At 51.4% G+C, this 13,550-nt stretch overlaps 1 protein-coding gene and 1 pseudogene across 2 annotated transcripts; one reads left to right on the top strand and one right to left on the bottom strand.

Moving 5' to 3' along the window:
- Positions 1-1,102: 1,102 nt before the first annotated feature.
- On the bottom strand, positions 1,103-4,496 carry LOC133217093 (matrix metalloproteinase-15-like; annotated as a pseudogene).
- On the top strand, positions 4,132-9,339 carry LOC133217091 (zinc finger protein 319-like). Of its 2 annotated transcripts, none has more exons than XM_061362233.1 (2): positions 4,132-4,662; positions 6,093-9,339. In XM_061362233.1, the coding sequence occupies exon 2, from the start codon at positions 6,464-6,466 to the stop codon at positions 8,108-8,110; it is 1,647 nt and encodes a 548-aa protein (XP_061218217.1). In that variant the 5' UTR covers positions 4,132-4,662; positions 6,093-6,463; the 3' UTR covers positions 8,111-9,339. The 2 variants fall into 2 exon arrangements, with proteins under 2 accessions (XP_061218217.1, XP_061218219.1); XM_061362235.1 differs by having other exon boundaries at positions 4,132-4,652.
- Positions 9,340-13,550: the final 4,211 nt, after the last annotated feature.

The raw sequence follows: 13,550 nt of genomic DNA on the forward strand, positions 1-13,550 counted from the left end.
CTGTACTCTATTTTTTTCTCTATGTATCATGCACCTCAGTAATTTTCCATTGCTACTATTACAAAGCCATCAAACTTAACATTACTTAAAACTAATTCTAAAGGTTTCTATATTCCATTTTGTGATTTTGTGCCCCTTGGTCTCAACCTTTACAAATTCTTTTGCTATGTGACTCCATTTTGCTCGAGAGTTCTGGCCCTTTTTAACTTGTTGTCTAATCTTGTGTCTTTAGTGAGCTTTGTTTCTGTTGCTGTAAACTGGTACAGTTATATCCACATAACCACACCTATGATTTGTGAAAGCAAATACATTTATGTGTTTATCACAATGTGTAGAGGAGACCCTGCCTTTGAACATCCAGCCCAGCACGGGCAACCGGGGTGCCAGGAGGAGCTCTGCTTCAGTGCCAATCAGTTCTGAAGCATCTGGAACCCCTTCATAGGCTGCCAGTATCTCTTTTTCAGTTGGGGTTGATTTGGAGAAAACTCCAGGAACAAACTCGCCAACAGAGTTTCAAGCTGACAAGCAGGTATTCTTTACTGCTACGCCAGGAGACACGGGGGATAGCTCCTCCTAAGGTGCGTCCCCGTATTGCCATGCAGACCATCCTTATATGGTCACTGGGCATATTACATCATTTTCCAGAAAGTTTCCCGCATGCATACAAAAATGTGGTGGTTTTTAAGGGTCTTTTACTTTTCCCAACAATCTTCATAACCAGCTTAATTAACATTACAGACATAGCAAACATCCTGTCCTTCTACTTATCAGTTAGTTTAACTGCTTCCATCCTGGACATCTGCTAGTCCTAGATACTCCCCATCCCCAGGTCCTGTTTTTCTGTTCTGCTTTTCTTACACCTTTTGTACTAAGGTCCTAAGGACCTGAGACTGTGTCAACTACCTTCAAGCACTGCAGTTATTTTCCCATTACAAAGCTATCACATTTATCATTGCTTAGAACTGATTATATTTTGTGCTTTTGTGCATCCTTGTCTCAGGGTATAGCTGGCCTCAGATCCTCTGTATCCCTGAAAAAAGCCTACAGCACACTGGATTCCCAGGCAGTCTCCAATCCAAGTACTAACTGAGCCCGACCCTGCTTAGCAAGTGCAAAGCAGCAGCACCAGCATCATGACCACGCTCATGGTGCACGCATACTTGTTGATCTGCACCACAGTGTCTATGTCCCCACCTGGCTGGTGGCCACCCTTGCCATAATCCTCCTCTTGCTCCTCCTCCTCATTGCCTTCGGCTCGCAACTCCCCATCAGGGTTGAAGGGGGGCCAGTCCCCACTGGGTCAGTGGGGATGGGGTTCTGGGACCAGTGCTGTGTGATAGTCCATGAAGTCCCACAGGATGGATTTGGGATAACCCTGTTCTGTCATTAGATGCTTGTCAAATTTCTAGTACTTTGTGCCTCTGTAGAAGTAGATGGAGGCTGGTGTGTGTGTGAGATGGAGGTGAGGGGTAAGTGGGCAGGTTCAAGGGCTCCCACAACCTGGGCACCCCTGCAGATGCCCAGGACAGCAGGTTTTGCTCCAGGACCAGTGAAACCCTTCAGCAAGGGCTTCACCACTTATTCCCAGACACCCTCCTAGTCTCCATCCCATGTGGCCAGGCCACCAAATGGGTGACCCCATCCCCTCTGGTCCCATCCCACCCTTAATCTCCTCTACTTACAGGTATCCGGGCTGAGGAAGGCACCCTTGGGTGAGGGAGGTATGCCCACCCAGATGATCTTTGGGTACCCAGGGTCCATGGAGTGGGTGTCCTCATTAAAGTGCCAGTATCTGGGAAGGTTGGTGGTGAGCAGGGGAGGAGCACAGGGCTTTGAAACACCCACCGTGACCACCCCTGCCAGGGCCTGGAGCCAGCAGAGAAGGGAGAAGGACCCCACAGAAACTGACCTATCCCCATGGAAGAAGGTGTGGCCTGTTGGATCCCACCAGACAGCTGTGTCGATGCTGTCGTAGGGGATGCCCTGCCCGTAGGTGACCGGGGGCTGTGTGTACCTGGGCTCCAGGTTGGCTTCTCAGAAGATCCAGTACTGGTCACCTGGATGGGAAGGAGATGAGAAGGGAGGAGTGAGGCAGCAATGCTCATCAGGCATACATGGATATAGGGTTGGGAGTGTGATGCCTCTGACCACCCTTTGGGACCAGGCAGCAGCTCTTGCTGAGGAGGCGGATCAGGATAGGGTGAAGCAAACCAGCTCTCAGCAACTTGGGGATGAAGCGCCCCCCCCTCCACCTCAGCCTTCCCACCTTTTGTTATTTCCCTTATCATTATTATTATTGGTGGTAGCAGTAGTAGTTTTGTGTTATACCTTAGTTACTGGACTGATCTTATCTCAACCTGTGGGAGTTTCATTCTTTCCATTCTTCTCCCCATCCCTCCGCTCCCAGAGGGTAGGTGGGTCACTTCCAAATAACACACAAGAGCCCCCTGCTCAGCTCTGGAAATACAGAAATCAGGGTCTGGCTCTTCAAATTCCACAACCTGTCCCCAAAGCTAGTACCAAGCAAAAAGGCTGGACTGATGTCCCAGGAAAATGCTCAAGAAAAAGACACAAGCTCTCAGTCCCACAGTGCTCACCCCAAGCCCTTCCTATCCTAGGATAATCCTGCTTCTGTTAGCGTAAGGACTGACACATAACCACCGGAATGGTTATATGAGGTGCTTTATTGCAGTGCTGGGAAACCAGGGGCACGCGCCCAAATCTGGCTTCGACCTCGTCACATTGCGTTCGCAATTTATACACTGAAGGTTACATAACTAATACATATTAAATACAGATTGCATTATTAACTAATACATATGCATTAAGGATTGCCACATCAGTCTATTATGACATCAGCCTCTTCTGCGCTTGCACAGCCCCCCTCTGGTGGTCGTCCTGATGAAGTAAGGAGTCTTCCTCGGATGAAGTAAGAAGTCTTCCTCGGCTTGTTCTTTTCACCTTTTTGTCCTCTGGACATATCCCAACCATTATGTGGATGCCAGCATTGTTCTATTTTCCCTTGACTACCTCTGGTAATTTCTAGGTTCTGCTTGGATAGAATTTCACAATATATCTCTCTAAATTCACCCATACACCCTTCACCATATATGGTTATATAAGCTCTTGCTACCAAGACTACCATTGTATCACTGGTTACAGGTTAACCACGATACGGGACTGCAGACAGAACTGCAAAATTATAGCTCTTTCTACTCTACAAAATCACACTATTGATTTATAAACCTCTCAAACATAATCGTTCCTACCATTTTATATGATTATTTATCTTAAAAACTTCACTCTTTTCTAACACTTCCATGCATAGCAGGGTGTTCGCTCTGGCCCTTTGCCCCAGAGACATGATTCTCAAGAGGCCACCAGACAGTTAACATCCTTACTCTCCTGCACAGGGCATGATACAGAAGTCACAGATTTGTACTATTCCCATTCTCAACAAGATCATGTTCAGTGTGTGAAGTATGAGCAGCCCAGAGAAAACCACTTCAGAGCCTAACCTTCCTGTGCCTCTTGATTTGAGATGAATATTTCAAGCACCTCTCACAGGGAACAAGTTGGCACATCCAGACTGGCAGGGAAGTACTGGGAGATGCCTCACCTTATAGAATGTAGGAAGGTCAAATTCCCTACCCGTGGGCGGGTGTGGGGGCAGGCTGCCCCACTGCTCACTCACCTGGTCTTGTTCTGGTTGGTGTAAAGCTTCACTTGGCTCCAGACACCCAGGGCCCGTACTGTCGCACTCACCTGGCCTAGGGAGGCCTCTGCGCGCCGCCGCCCCGGTGCTCCTCTTCCTCCTCCTCCGAGATGCTGCATCCCACCAGCACTGCCCTCATGGCCCCGCCGGGCCCTTCTAAGTCGCTGCTGCCAGGGCACACCCTCAGGTGCCAGCGGGGGTGCTGTTGTCGGCGCAGCTCAGCAGGGGGCAGCCTCCGTGGCTCGTTCCACCTCCGCTGGTCCGGCCGGCTTCGATCGCTCCCTCCCTCCCTCCCTCCCTCCCTCCCTCCCTCCCTCCCTCCCTCCCTCCCTCCCTCCCTCCCTCCCTAGCCACCGCCCGCTTCCGGTATCGGTGCATCCTTTCCTTCCCTCTGTTCTGGCTCCCCCTCCTACGAGGCTCGGGTGGAGAGCGGGCTGACAGGGGCCTTCCACCCGCCGCAGGTTGAGGGCCCGACTGCTGCCGTCGCCGCCTTTTGTGTGGGCCTCGCCGGGGCAGGCAGGGACATCCCCACCCAGCCCAGCGCGGGATTTCTCACAGCGCGGCGGCAGGGCAGGCCGCAGGGCACCGTCAGCGCTCTGGTCAGCGGGGCCGCCGGAGCCGTCCCATGGGGAGAGGCGAGCGGCGGAACGGGCCTGGCCACGGACTGTGGCGGCGGCCGCTGTCCTTCGAGCTCCCCGGCGACCCAGGGGCCCGCCGCGCCGTTCCCTGAGGCGGCCTTAGCCTTGGCCCGGCGGTGGGAGGCGGGAGAGGGCCTCACCATGCCGGAGCACGGCTTGCTGCGGGCTGCTGTTCCAGTTTGAAAGTACTTCTGAGTTCTTGTCTGCTTTCCTGGAATGGTTGTCGTTTCCCACCTCCCACGGAGGAATGAGTTAGGCTCGGAGCTGGCTCCTGCTCAGGTACCCGTGCAGAGCCCTCGGTAAGCCAAGGTTGGTATTCCGCGTTCTCCCCCTCCTCCATGGGTTTGGGGTGCTGTGCTGACATGCTTCTGCCATGGTTAACGCTGCCTGAGGGGGAAGGCGGCAGCCGGGCTGAAGTTATGTATCTATCCCATCGAGCTCGGTGCTAGGGATTTTCGCTGCCAGTCCTCCCTCTGTGTCCACAGGGAAGGTGAGCTGTGTAGGAGAAAGAGGAGATCTTGCCTTCTGGCAGGGCTGTGATGGGGCTTTTGGCATTTTGTTGCCCAAAATTTGCTGGTGGTCAAAATTCAGTGTCCCCACAGGCAGAAGCTGCTCAAATGGTGGGGAACGATTTGGTCTCAGCTGACAGCTGGGGGAGGTGGGAAGTGGGTTTCTCTAGTGCTTGTTATCACTTGATTTTGAACACAACAAACACCTTGGAAGACTAAGGTTTTACTTCCCCTGGGTGGGGGTAGGTGGGTTGACCCATTCCTGTCTGTGTTCTGATGGGGGTTAGGGGCTCATGGCCCAGGCTGTTTCTCACCAAGGCCTGGACCCTTTCTCTGTCTTGAGGTGTGTTGATTCGGATGTTCACTGGTGGGTTTTACTCTTCTGAACTTTATACCAGGTTTTCCTGGACATCTCTAGAAAGACTAGAACTTTTTAGTGAGCTATGATATTCTGCAGTAAGGCTAGGCAGCAGCTCTGGTGTAGGTTGTTCAGTTCGTGTACTTCTGTTCCATGGTTTGGTAGGAGGTTTAGCCAAGCTATTGCTTTAACACTTCTTTTATCTTCACAGCAGGTTCTGTGCATAATACCTGTGGGTTCTGTGTTTTGTTTGTGGATAGGAGAATATCCTATCCACAAGGTGAAGGCAAGCCTTCACTCTGGTTCTTCCTAGTCTATAAGTGTTGCCGAGAGAGAGAGGAAATCTCTTACATACATCTCTTGTGTATGTGCCTAATACCCAAGCTGCAGGAGGAGCACAACTGCTTCACAGGGGTGTTTCAGCTGAGGTGGAATCAGTTTGGGATCTTCCTCAATGTCTGTAAAATCTAATCCAGTAGCTTCTTGATTGCACAGCATTTAGTGTACCTCAGCTTGTGCAGAGATGGGTGTTCTCAGCCCATGCCCCCAGCAGGGCTGGGCAATGCATCAACTGACAGCAGCTGTAGTGGCTTTGCTGTCTGGAACCTGGGGGTTCTTGTGAGAGCACATGGCTCAAACACATGCCTGACTGTGTGTGGGCAGAGCCTGACCCTCCCCAGGTCCAGTCATCCTTCCTCCAGCAGCAAGGGAGGGGGGTGGGGCTCTGGTTCTGGTCAGCAACTCCAAATTTGCCTCCTAGCAGCTTTGCAGGGATGCAGAAGAGTTTTCAAAGCGAGCTGTGGGGGGAGGTTGACTGGAGAGTTGCCCATCTTTCCTCCAAGACCTGACACGAGCTGTCCTCTTCCTTGCAGAGAGAGCTGTTCCCTGGGCTGTTTCCCTTGCCCTTCCCAAGTGTGAGCACATCACAGCCAGCATGGAGAAGGACCTCTTCTTGTCTTCAAGGCACTTGTTTCTGCCTCCTGTTCTTTTGATGAAAAAAGAAAAAGCCAAACCAAATTAGTCCACAAAGAACTTGTGCTGATCCAAGGAGAGGCTCTGGAGTCTTGATCACTTCTTTGCTTCTCAGGATCCTGGCTGTGGTCTGGATTTTCTGTCCTTGACTTCAGCGGATCAGCTACAGGGAATCAGGATCTTAGATACTTTCAGTTTTTGTTTTTACTTGAATCCTTTCCACCAAGAAACTGAAGCTGTTGCTGCTAAAATCCCGTGGTTTTCCCCAAGCATGTCAGAAAGCTGGCAGCAGCAACAGCAGCAACCACCGCAGCAGCACCACACTGGGGCAGCTGCCCTCCCAGAGCACTCCATCCCACCCAGCACTGCTGACAACCCCTTGGGCTGTTCTGTCTACGGCATCCTGCTCCAGCCAGACCCTGGTCTGCAGCACCAGCAGCACACCTCCCTCCAGGCTGGCGAGCTATCTCACAAATGTGGAGTGTGTGGCCACGACCTTGCTCACCTCTCCAACCCCCATGAACACCAGTGCTTGCCAGGCCATGACCGTTCTTTCCAGTGTACCCAGTGCCTGAAGATCTTCCACCAGGCCACTGACCTTCTTGAACACCAGTGCATCCAGGTGGAGCAGAAGCCCTTTGTGTGCGGTGTCTGCAAGATGGGCTTCTCCCTCCTGACCTCACTGGCGCAGCACCACAATCTCCACAACGGCAATGCCATGAAGTGCTCTATCTGTGAGAAAACCTGCAAGCCCCCCGAGGCAGAGCATTCACAGCCTCTTGATGCCTCAGAGAAACCCTACAGCTGCTCCATCTGTCAGAAGACCTTCAAGCACCTCTCGGAGCTGTCTCGGCATGAGCGCATCCACACGGGCGAGAAGCCCTACAAGTGCACGCTGTGCAACAAGAGCTTCAGCCAGTCGTCCCATCTGGTGCACCACAAACGAACGCACAGCTCAGAGCGGCCCTACAAGTGCACGGTGTGTGAGAAGACCTTCAAGCACCGCTCCCATCTGGTGCGCCACATGTATGCACACTCTGGAGAGCACCTTTTCAAGTGCAACATCTGCGAGCTGCACTTCAAGGAGTCATCGGAGCTGTTGCAGCACCCCTGCACGCCCAGCGGGGAGCGGCCCTTCCACTGCAGTGAGTGCCAGAAGGCTTTCAAGCGTCCGTCTGACCTGCGGCAGCATGAGCGCACGCACAGCGAGGAGCGGCCCTTCAAGTGTGACCTGTGCCAGATGAGCTTCAAGCAGCAGTACACACTGATGCGCCACCGCCGCACACACAAGGCTGAGGAGCCCTTCAAGTGCAACCTGTGTGAGAAGGGCTTTGTGCAGCCCTCACACTTGGTGTACCACCAGCACATGCACGGCATAGAAAGCCTCTTCAAGTGCAACATGTGCCAGAAAGGCTTCAGCCAGTCCTTGGAGTTGCTGCGGCACAAGTGTATGCAGAACGCAGAGCGTCCCTTCAAGTGCGGCATATGCAACAAGTCCTACAAGCGGGCCTCGGCGCTGCAGAAACACCAGCAGGCCCACTGCTCCGAAAAGCCCCTCAAGTGCGCACTCTGTGAGAGACGTTTCTTCTCCTCGTCCGAGTTTGTGCAGCACCACTGTGATCTGGCCCGTGAGAAGCCCCTCCAGTGCCCTGACTGTGACAAGCGGTTCAGGTACACCTCGGACCTACAGCGCCACCGGCGCGTGCACACCGGTGAGAAGCCCTACAAGTGCCCCTCCTGCGAGAAGGCCTTCAAGCAGCGTGAACATCTCAACAAGCACCACAGTGTGCATGCTCGGGAGCAGCAGTACAAGTGCATATGGTGTGGGGAACGGTTCCTGGAGTTGGGTGTGCTGCAGGAGCACAGCATCCAGCACACGGCTGAGGGTGCCTACCAGGTGGCTGCCTGCTTGTCATGAGCCTTCTGCCCCTTGGCAGTTTGCAGCTTGCATGTGATGCTCTGGAGCCTCAGCCTTCCCTCTCTTCAGTTGTAGACAGAGTTTGGGGGATATGGAGGGCATATAGGCAGGCAAACTTTCCTCTGGCTTCTGTGGTTTCTATACCACTTGTGTTGCAGGGGCAATGGATGATGTGAAAAGCTTGAAAGGGTGGAGAGGAAAGGAGGGGGATGTGGGGAGAGGAAGCGATGCCTGTAGTTGCTTTATGTCCCCTGGACTGTAGTTCACGCTGTACCTGCAGTTCCAGTGCTGGGAGCTCAGTTGTGGGCACCAGCCTTTTGCATGCGGCCTTTATTCCCTGCCCTGCCTGATGGGGTTGGGGCAGAGGACTGGGTGACTCTTCCTGAGAGGGCTTGGGAACAAGGCAGAGAGAGACAGCCCTCCTTTCTCCTGGGCTGCATTTCTCAGCAAGGAAGTAGCAGGATTATGCTGCTGGGATCTCCCACCTTTCTTGGTCCAAGCTCAGTTACAAGGACCACTTCATTTCTTTAGTGTTTTCACTGCCCCGAACTCACCTGCTCTCCTTCTTTCTAGAGTGTAGAAAGGGAAAAGCCATGAGGGTGGCACAGCTCCAAAAAGCACTTTGGCATTGCTGCTTTTGCAGTTGCTGGCTGTTACACCCTGGTCCTGAGTGAGCCTGCCCATCCTTGCCAGCAGCACAGGGAGGAGTAGCAAGCACTGTGCTGCTACCAGAGAATGTGGCAAGGAGGGTCTCCATGCACTGCTCCTGACCAAGAGACTGCTTCCTGAGTGACCCAGCTCTTCTGCCAAGAATTTCCCCTAGCCCCTGGGCCCCTTTGCACTGCTTGGGCCATTAGCATCACTCCAGAAGCATCAGGCAAAGGGCCCTCCCAGCAGTTTGAACACTAAAGGGTGATGACACTGCTAATAACCTAGAACTGAGCAGTGTTACCCTTGCCAACAGGAACCCACACTGCCACATGCCAGGGGCTTGGTGGCTGATTTGCTGGGGAGAACCAGAGTGAGCCAGGAGCATCCATCCTGGCCTACAGGCTGGATCCACAGGGAGGGGAAGGTCAGCAGTGGGTAAAGGAGGAGTGCATTTTTTCCCCCTCTTGCAGGAGTCCTGTTTTACCCCTTTACTCTTTCTTTACCTCTTCTGTATTTTTCAGGTTTTGCACAGTTCTTGTAAACATCACTTACAAATAAATTTCCCCTAGCAAGGTCAATGTAGCCTCAGGTGTTTTCCTCTGTAGGAATTTGCTGGCTTCTCATGACAGAGACCTGTTACCTGCCAGTTAGATGCCTTGGAGGTTGAAGGTGTGCTCACTAGGTTGCCCATCAGCCTTTCCCTCTCCGTCTTTGGAGATATTAAGATGTTAAACATCCATCTGTGGAGATACTCAGGACCTTGATGGATGTGGTCCTGGACAACCTGCTATAGCTGATCTTGTGCAAGCAGGTTGGACAAGATGATTTCCAGGAGTCCCTGCTTGCCTCAGCTCTTCTGTGCTATTGGCTGGCCCTTTTGTGAGGTAAGAGTGATGTGATAAGCTGTAATTAGTGAGCAGCAGCTGGTAAGTTGCCCATGTGCTGCACAGGTGATAAGGACAAGGTTAATAAATGTTGTACACAGCAAGTATAGGCAGATGAACCTTGCAGAAGGCTGGACAGCTCTGCTTTGCTGATCAGGGATGCTCATCTAAAAGGTGGAGTAGGGCTTTTGTTTTGAGAATGGTGAGGGGGGACAGGGACAGTTCAGTGACAGGTCTGACCCTGGGGCTCAGTCCTCTTCATCTGCAGCTTTAAGTAGGCTAAAGCAGACCTAGCCCTCTGCTGCCCAGGGAAGAGGGACCGATGGTTATCTTCATACTGCCTCAAATATGTAGAACTTCCTACTGAGTTTTGTTTGGTTTTATTTCCTTTTTTATTTTGTTTTGCCTTTTTTTAAGCAGTTTTTTTTAATATTAATTAAAAATACTATATAGTTTAACTTGTCATACTGGATCTTTTAAACAAACAAAAGTGATAACTTGGATTTTTAAAGAGCTCTTTGGTTTTAAGTAGCTGGTTTTTTGATGTTTAATATGTAGCAAGTTCAGTGTATGCTTTACTGCCAGCTGGGGAGTGTGGCACCTACCTGAGCCCTTGCTCTGCTGCTGCCCGAGCTCCACATAGCTACCACTGGTCCCACAGAGCCAGGGGTTCAGTAGCAGCCAGGATCAGTGCTCAGAGCTGAGAGCTTGCACAGAAGCTCATCTTTAGTAGGAGCAAGATGTGAAATGGAGGCTGCTGGAGCCTCCAGGGGCTTTTGTGGCTCTATTTCTTTCTGGGGCAGCTGCTGGCTAGAGGAGGGGGTTGGAGGAATTGTTGGCATGGCCCCTGGGTGGCTGTGCCCTGCTCTCTTCCTTCTCCAGAGGCCTGAGTGTCTGGACAGCCTTGGGTGCTTGGGGCAGTGTGCTCCAGGCACAGCTCTGCACTATGCACTGGCCATGAAGCTGTTGGATCCCATCCCCTTGGTACTCTCTGGGCACAGGGACTGGTGGGGAGCATTTGTTTCCCTCAAGCTGCGCAGCTGGGAAAGCTCTTGTTGTCCCAGCAAAGAGCTCCAGCTCTGCTTAGGATGTGGCAGAAGCCAAGCAGCACCCTGGGCAGATAGATCATCATCTGGTCTGCGTGGCTGGGGCCCCATGCCTGGGAGAGAGGGGATGGTATGGGGAACTTGGTGGGGACAAGTTCAGGTCATCAACTAGTGCCTGTGAGTTGGTGCCTCCAGGTTCAAAAACATCTTGGTGCAATATTGGAGCATCATTAAGTAGGACTGGCTGTGGTGACTTGGTTGCTTCTTGTTTGCTGCAATGAAGCTGCCCAAATCCAGAAGCCCGTGTTGGCTTCTGCTGCCAGACCTTAGTGCTAGTAGGTAGAGGACCCATGTGGAGCAGGCTGCTGAGTGGCCACCAAGAGCCTCAGGGGTGTTTCTATAGGGGGGTTTTCTAGTTGGAAGCAGCTGTCTTGTTTAGGGATGGGCTGCTGGAGCAGGTCGAGCTCTGCTGCTGTACCTTTAGGTCTTGTTTTGACCTGTGACGTGATGGAAATGGCAGGAGGAACATGAGTGTCAGGAGTGTGGTGCTGGGTGGGGAGGCAGGGGCTGGCAAGGGATCCACCACCAAGGGCTCTGCTAACTGCTGGTGTTTCCTTTTCAAACCAAAGAGCAGTTGTGGCCAAAGCCTCTTGTGATTAAAATGTGTTTCTACTAAGTACTTGTGTTGCACTTTTTTCCACCCACCCCCTCACTCCCCTTCCCCCGAGGGATGGAGAGGAGAATTGAAAGAATGTAAGCCCCATGGGTTGCGATAAGCACAGTCCAGCTGCTAAAGTATAAGACTACTACTAATGATAAGGGAAGTAACAAGGGGACAGAAATAAAACTAAAAAGGGAAGGGAAAAAACCCAAACCAATAAACCTGAGTGTTGCCCAATACAACAGCTGCCAATGGATACCCAGCCTGACCCAAGCAGCAATCTGGGCCTTCTGTGTGACTCCGCCCATTTTCTATACTGGGCATGACGTGCTGTGGTATGGAATACCTCTTTGGCTGGTTTGGGTCAGGTGTCTTGTCTCTGCTTCCTCCTGGCTTCCTGTGCCTCTCTTCCCTGGCAGAGCATGAGACTGAGAAAGTCCTTGATCAGAGTAAACATTTCTTAGCAACAACTCAAAACATCAGTGTTATCAGTGTTGTTCTCAGAGTAAAGTTGAAAACACAGCACTGCACTAGGTACTAGGAAAGAGAAAAATAACTGTTACAGCTGAATCCAGGACAGTATCTACCCCTTATTCTGTACCATTCCTGTCATGCTCAGATCCCACATTTTTCAGTATACCATCACTTTTGGTCTCTTGATATATATTTTTATATATATATATATGCACACAAAAAGTGAGAGATATCGTTCCTTAGTCCATGGACCATCCCTATAAAGCTGCTGAATTTGTTCAGTCCATGATGTTAGGCTTCATCTTTTGTAGCAGTCTTTCAGAGCAGGAGAGATGGTGTCTAGCGCTGGATTGTTGCCTGCTTATGACACCACCGAACTCATCAAAGTTCATTCTTTGTTGGGGTGATGTTTGGAGGGAAGTCAGGGTCAGTTGATGATGGCCTGAGGAGAGTTCTGTGAGACTCCCACCGTTGCTGTGTTATATAGCAGTCAACAGCATATAATTGAGTTAATTGTTTTCCCCCCAAATTAAATCCCCTTCAGGTACACATCGGACTTCCCCATTTTCATCAATTTATTGCAGGTGTTCTGGAGCTTGTCCCTGTTCCAGTGCAGTCTGGATCAGTCCATTGCAGATGGAAGGGCTGTGTTTCCACCCCTGGGGCAGTTGATTCCAAGTGTACTGGATGCCTCTCCAAGTAAAAGCAAACTGAGGCCTGCACTCTGCTGCCAAAGGGATTGAGACAAATGCATTGGCGCTGTTGTGGTGGTGATTGTCACTTGTTCTTTGACCTTCAGCAACCCCACAACAGAAGGATCCTCTGAGAGACCAGGCAAAGTAGACAGCTGCTCAATTTCTTCTGTCTCCAAAGCAGCAATACCAAAAGCCCATCGCTACCCTTTTGGGCCTTTGAAGTACCCTCTCCTGAGGTAGTCGATGCCAAGGATGCATGGAGCCTCTGGACCAGTCACAATGGGGTGCTTTTGCCACTTCCTCCCAGTCAGGCTGATTTCAGCCTCCAGTACAGTCAACTCTTGGGATCCTTCTGTCACTGCAGAATTATAAATGAGTCCCAGCTCTTGACAGCTTGTTGGCATCAGGGTACACTGTGCACTGGTATCTACTGGAGGCTTATACTCCTGTGGGACTGATGTGCCAGGCCATCTGATCCACACAGTCTAGTAAACCTGATTGTCCCTCTGTTCTACCTGGCTGGAGGCAGGGCCTCTCTAATAGTGATCATAAGATACTCCACTTAGATCTTGTAGGAAGGGATTAGAATTCCTTATCACAGGAGTTGGAGTAAAATCCTCTTCACTTCCACTCCACCTGGGAAGCTGCTCACCACAGACTGGAGCTGCAACTTTCTTGGGAGGATCATCCTTGACCTTTGTTTTCCTCTTCAATTCACGCACCCATTCCTCCAGAGCTGAGGTAGGTTTTCCATCCCATTTTCTCATCTCTTCTCCATGATCCCACAGGTAAAACCATAGGGTGGCCTGTGGCATATACCTCCTATATCTTCTCTCTCAAGCAGTAGGGTGCCTTCTGTTAATAGCTGAGACGTGGGTTGGTACATGTGGGGAGCTGGATAGATGGATAGATTGTCTCTCAATTGTTTGAACTCCTGGGACAGTTTTTCCACAGCTGAAATAACAGAAAGGGTGAGATTGTCTTCAAACACTCAGCTGATGACTCACTTTATTCACTGTTGGTGGTGCT

The sequence above is a fragment of the Neopsephotus bourkii genome, unplaced genomic scaffold, assembly GCF_033783945.1.
Source record: "Neopsephotus bourkii isolate Nb327-2 ecotype Australia unplaced genomic scaffold, CSIRO-AGI_Nbou_v1 NB_1091, whole genome shotgun sequence".
In the NCBI taxonomy this organism is placed as follows: Eukaryota; Metazoa; Chordata; class Aves; order Psittaciformes; family Psittacidae; genus Neopsephotus; species Neopsephotus bourkii.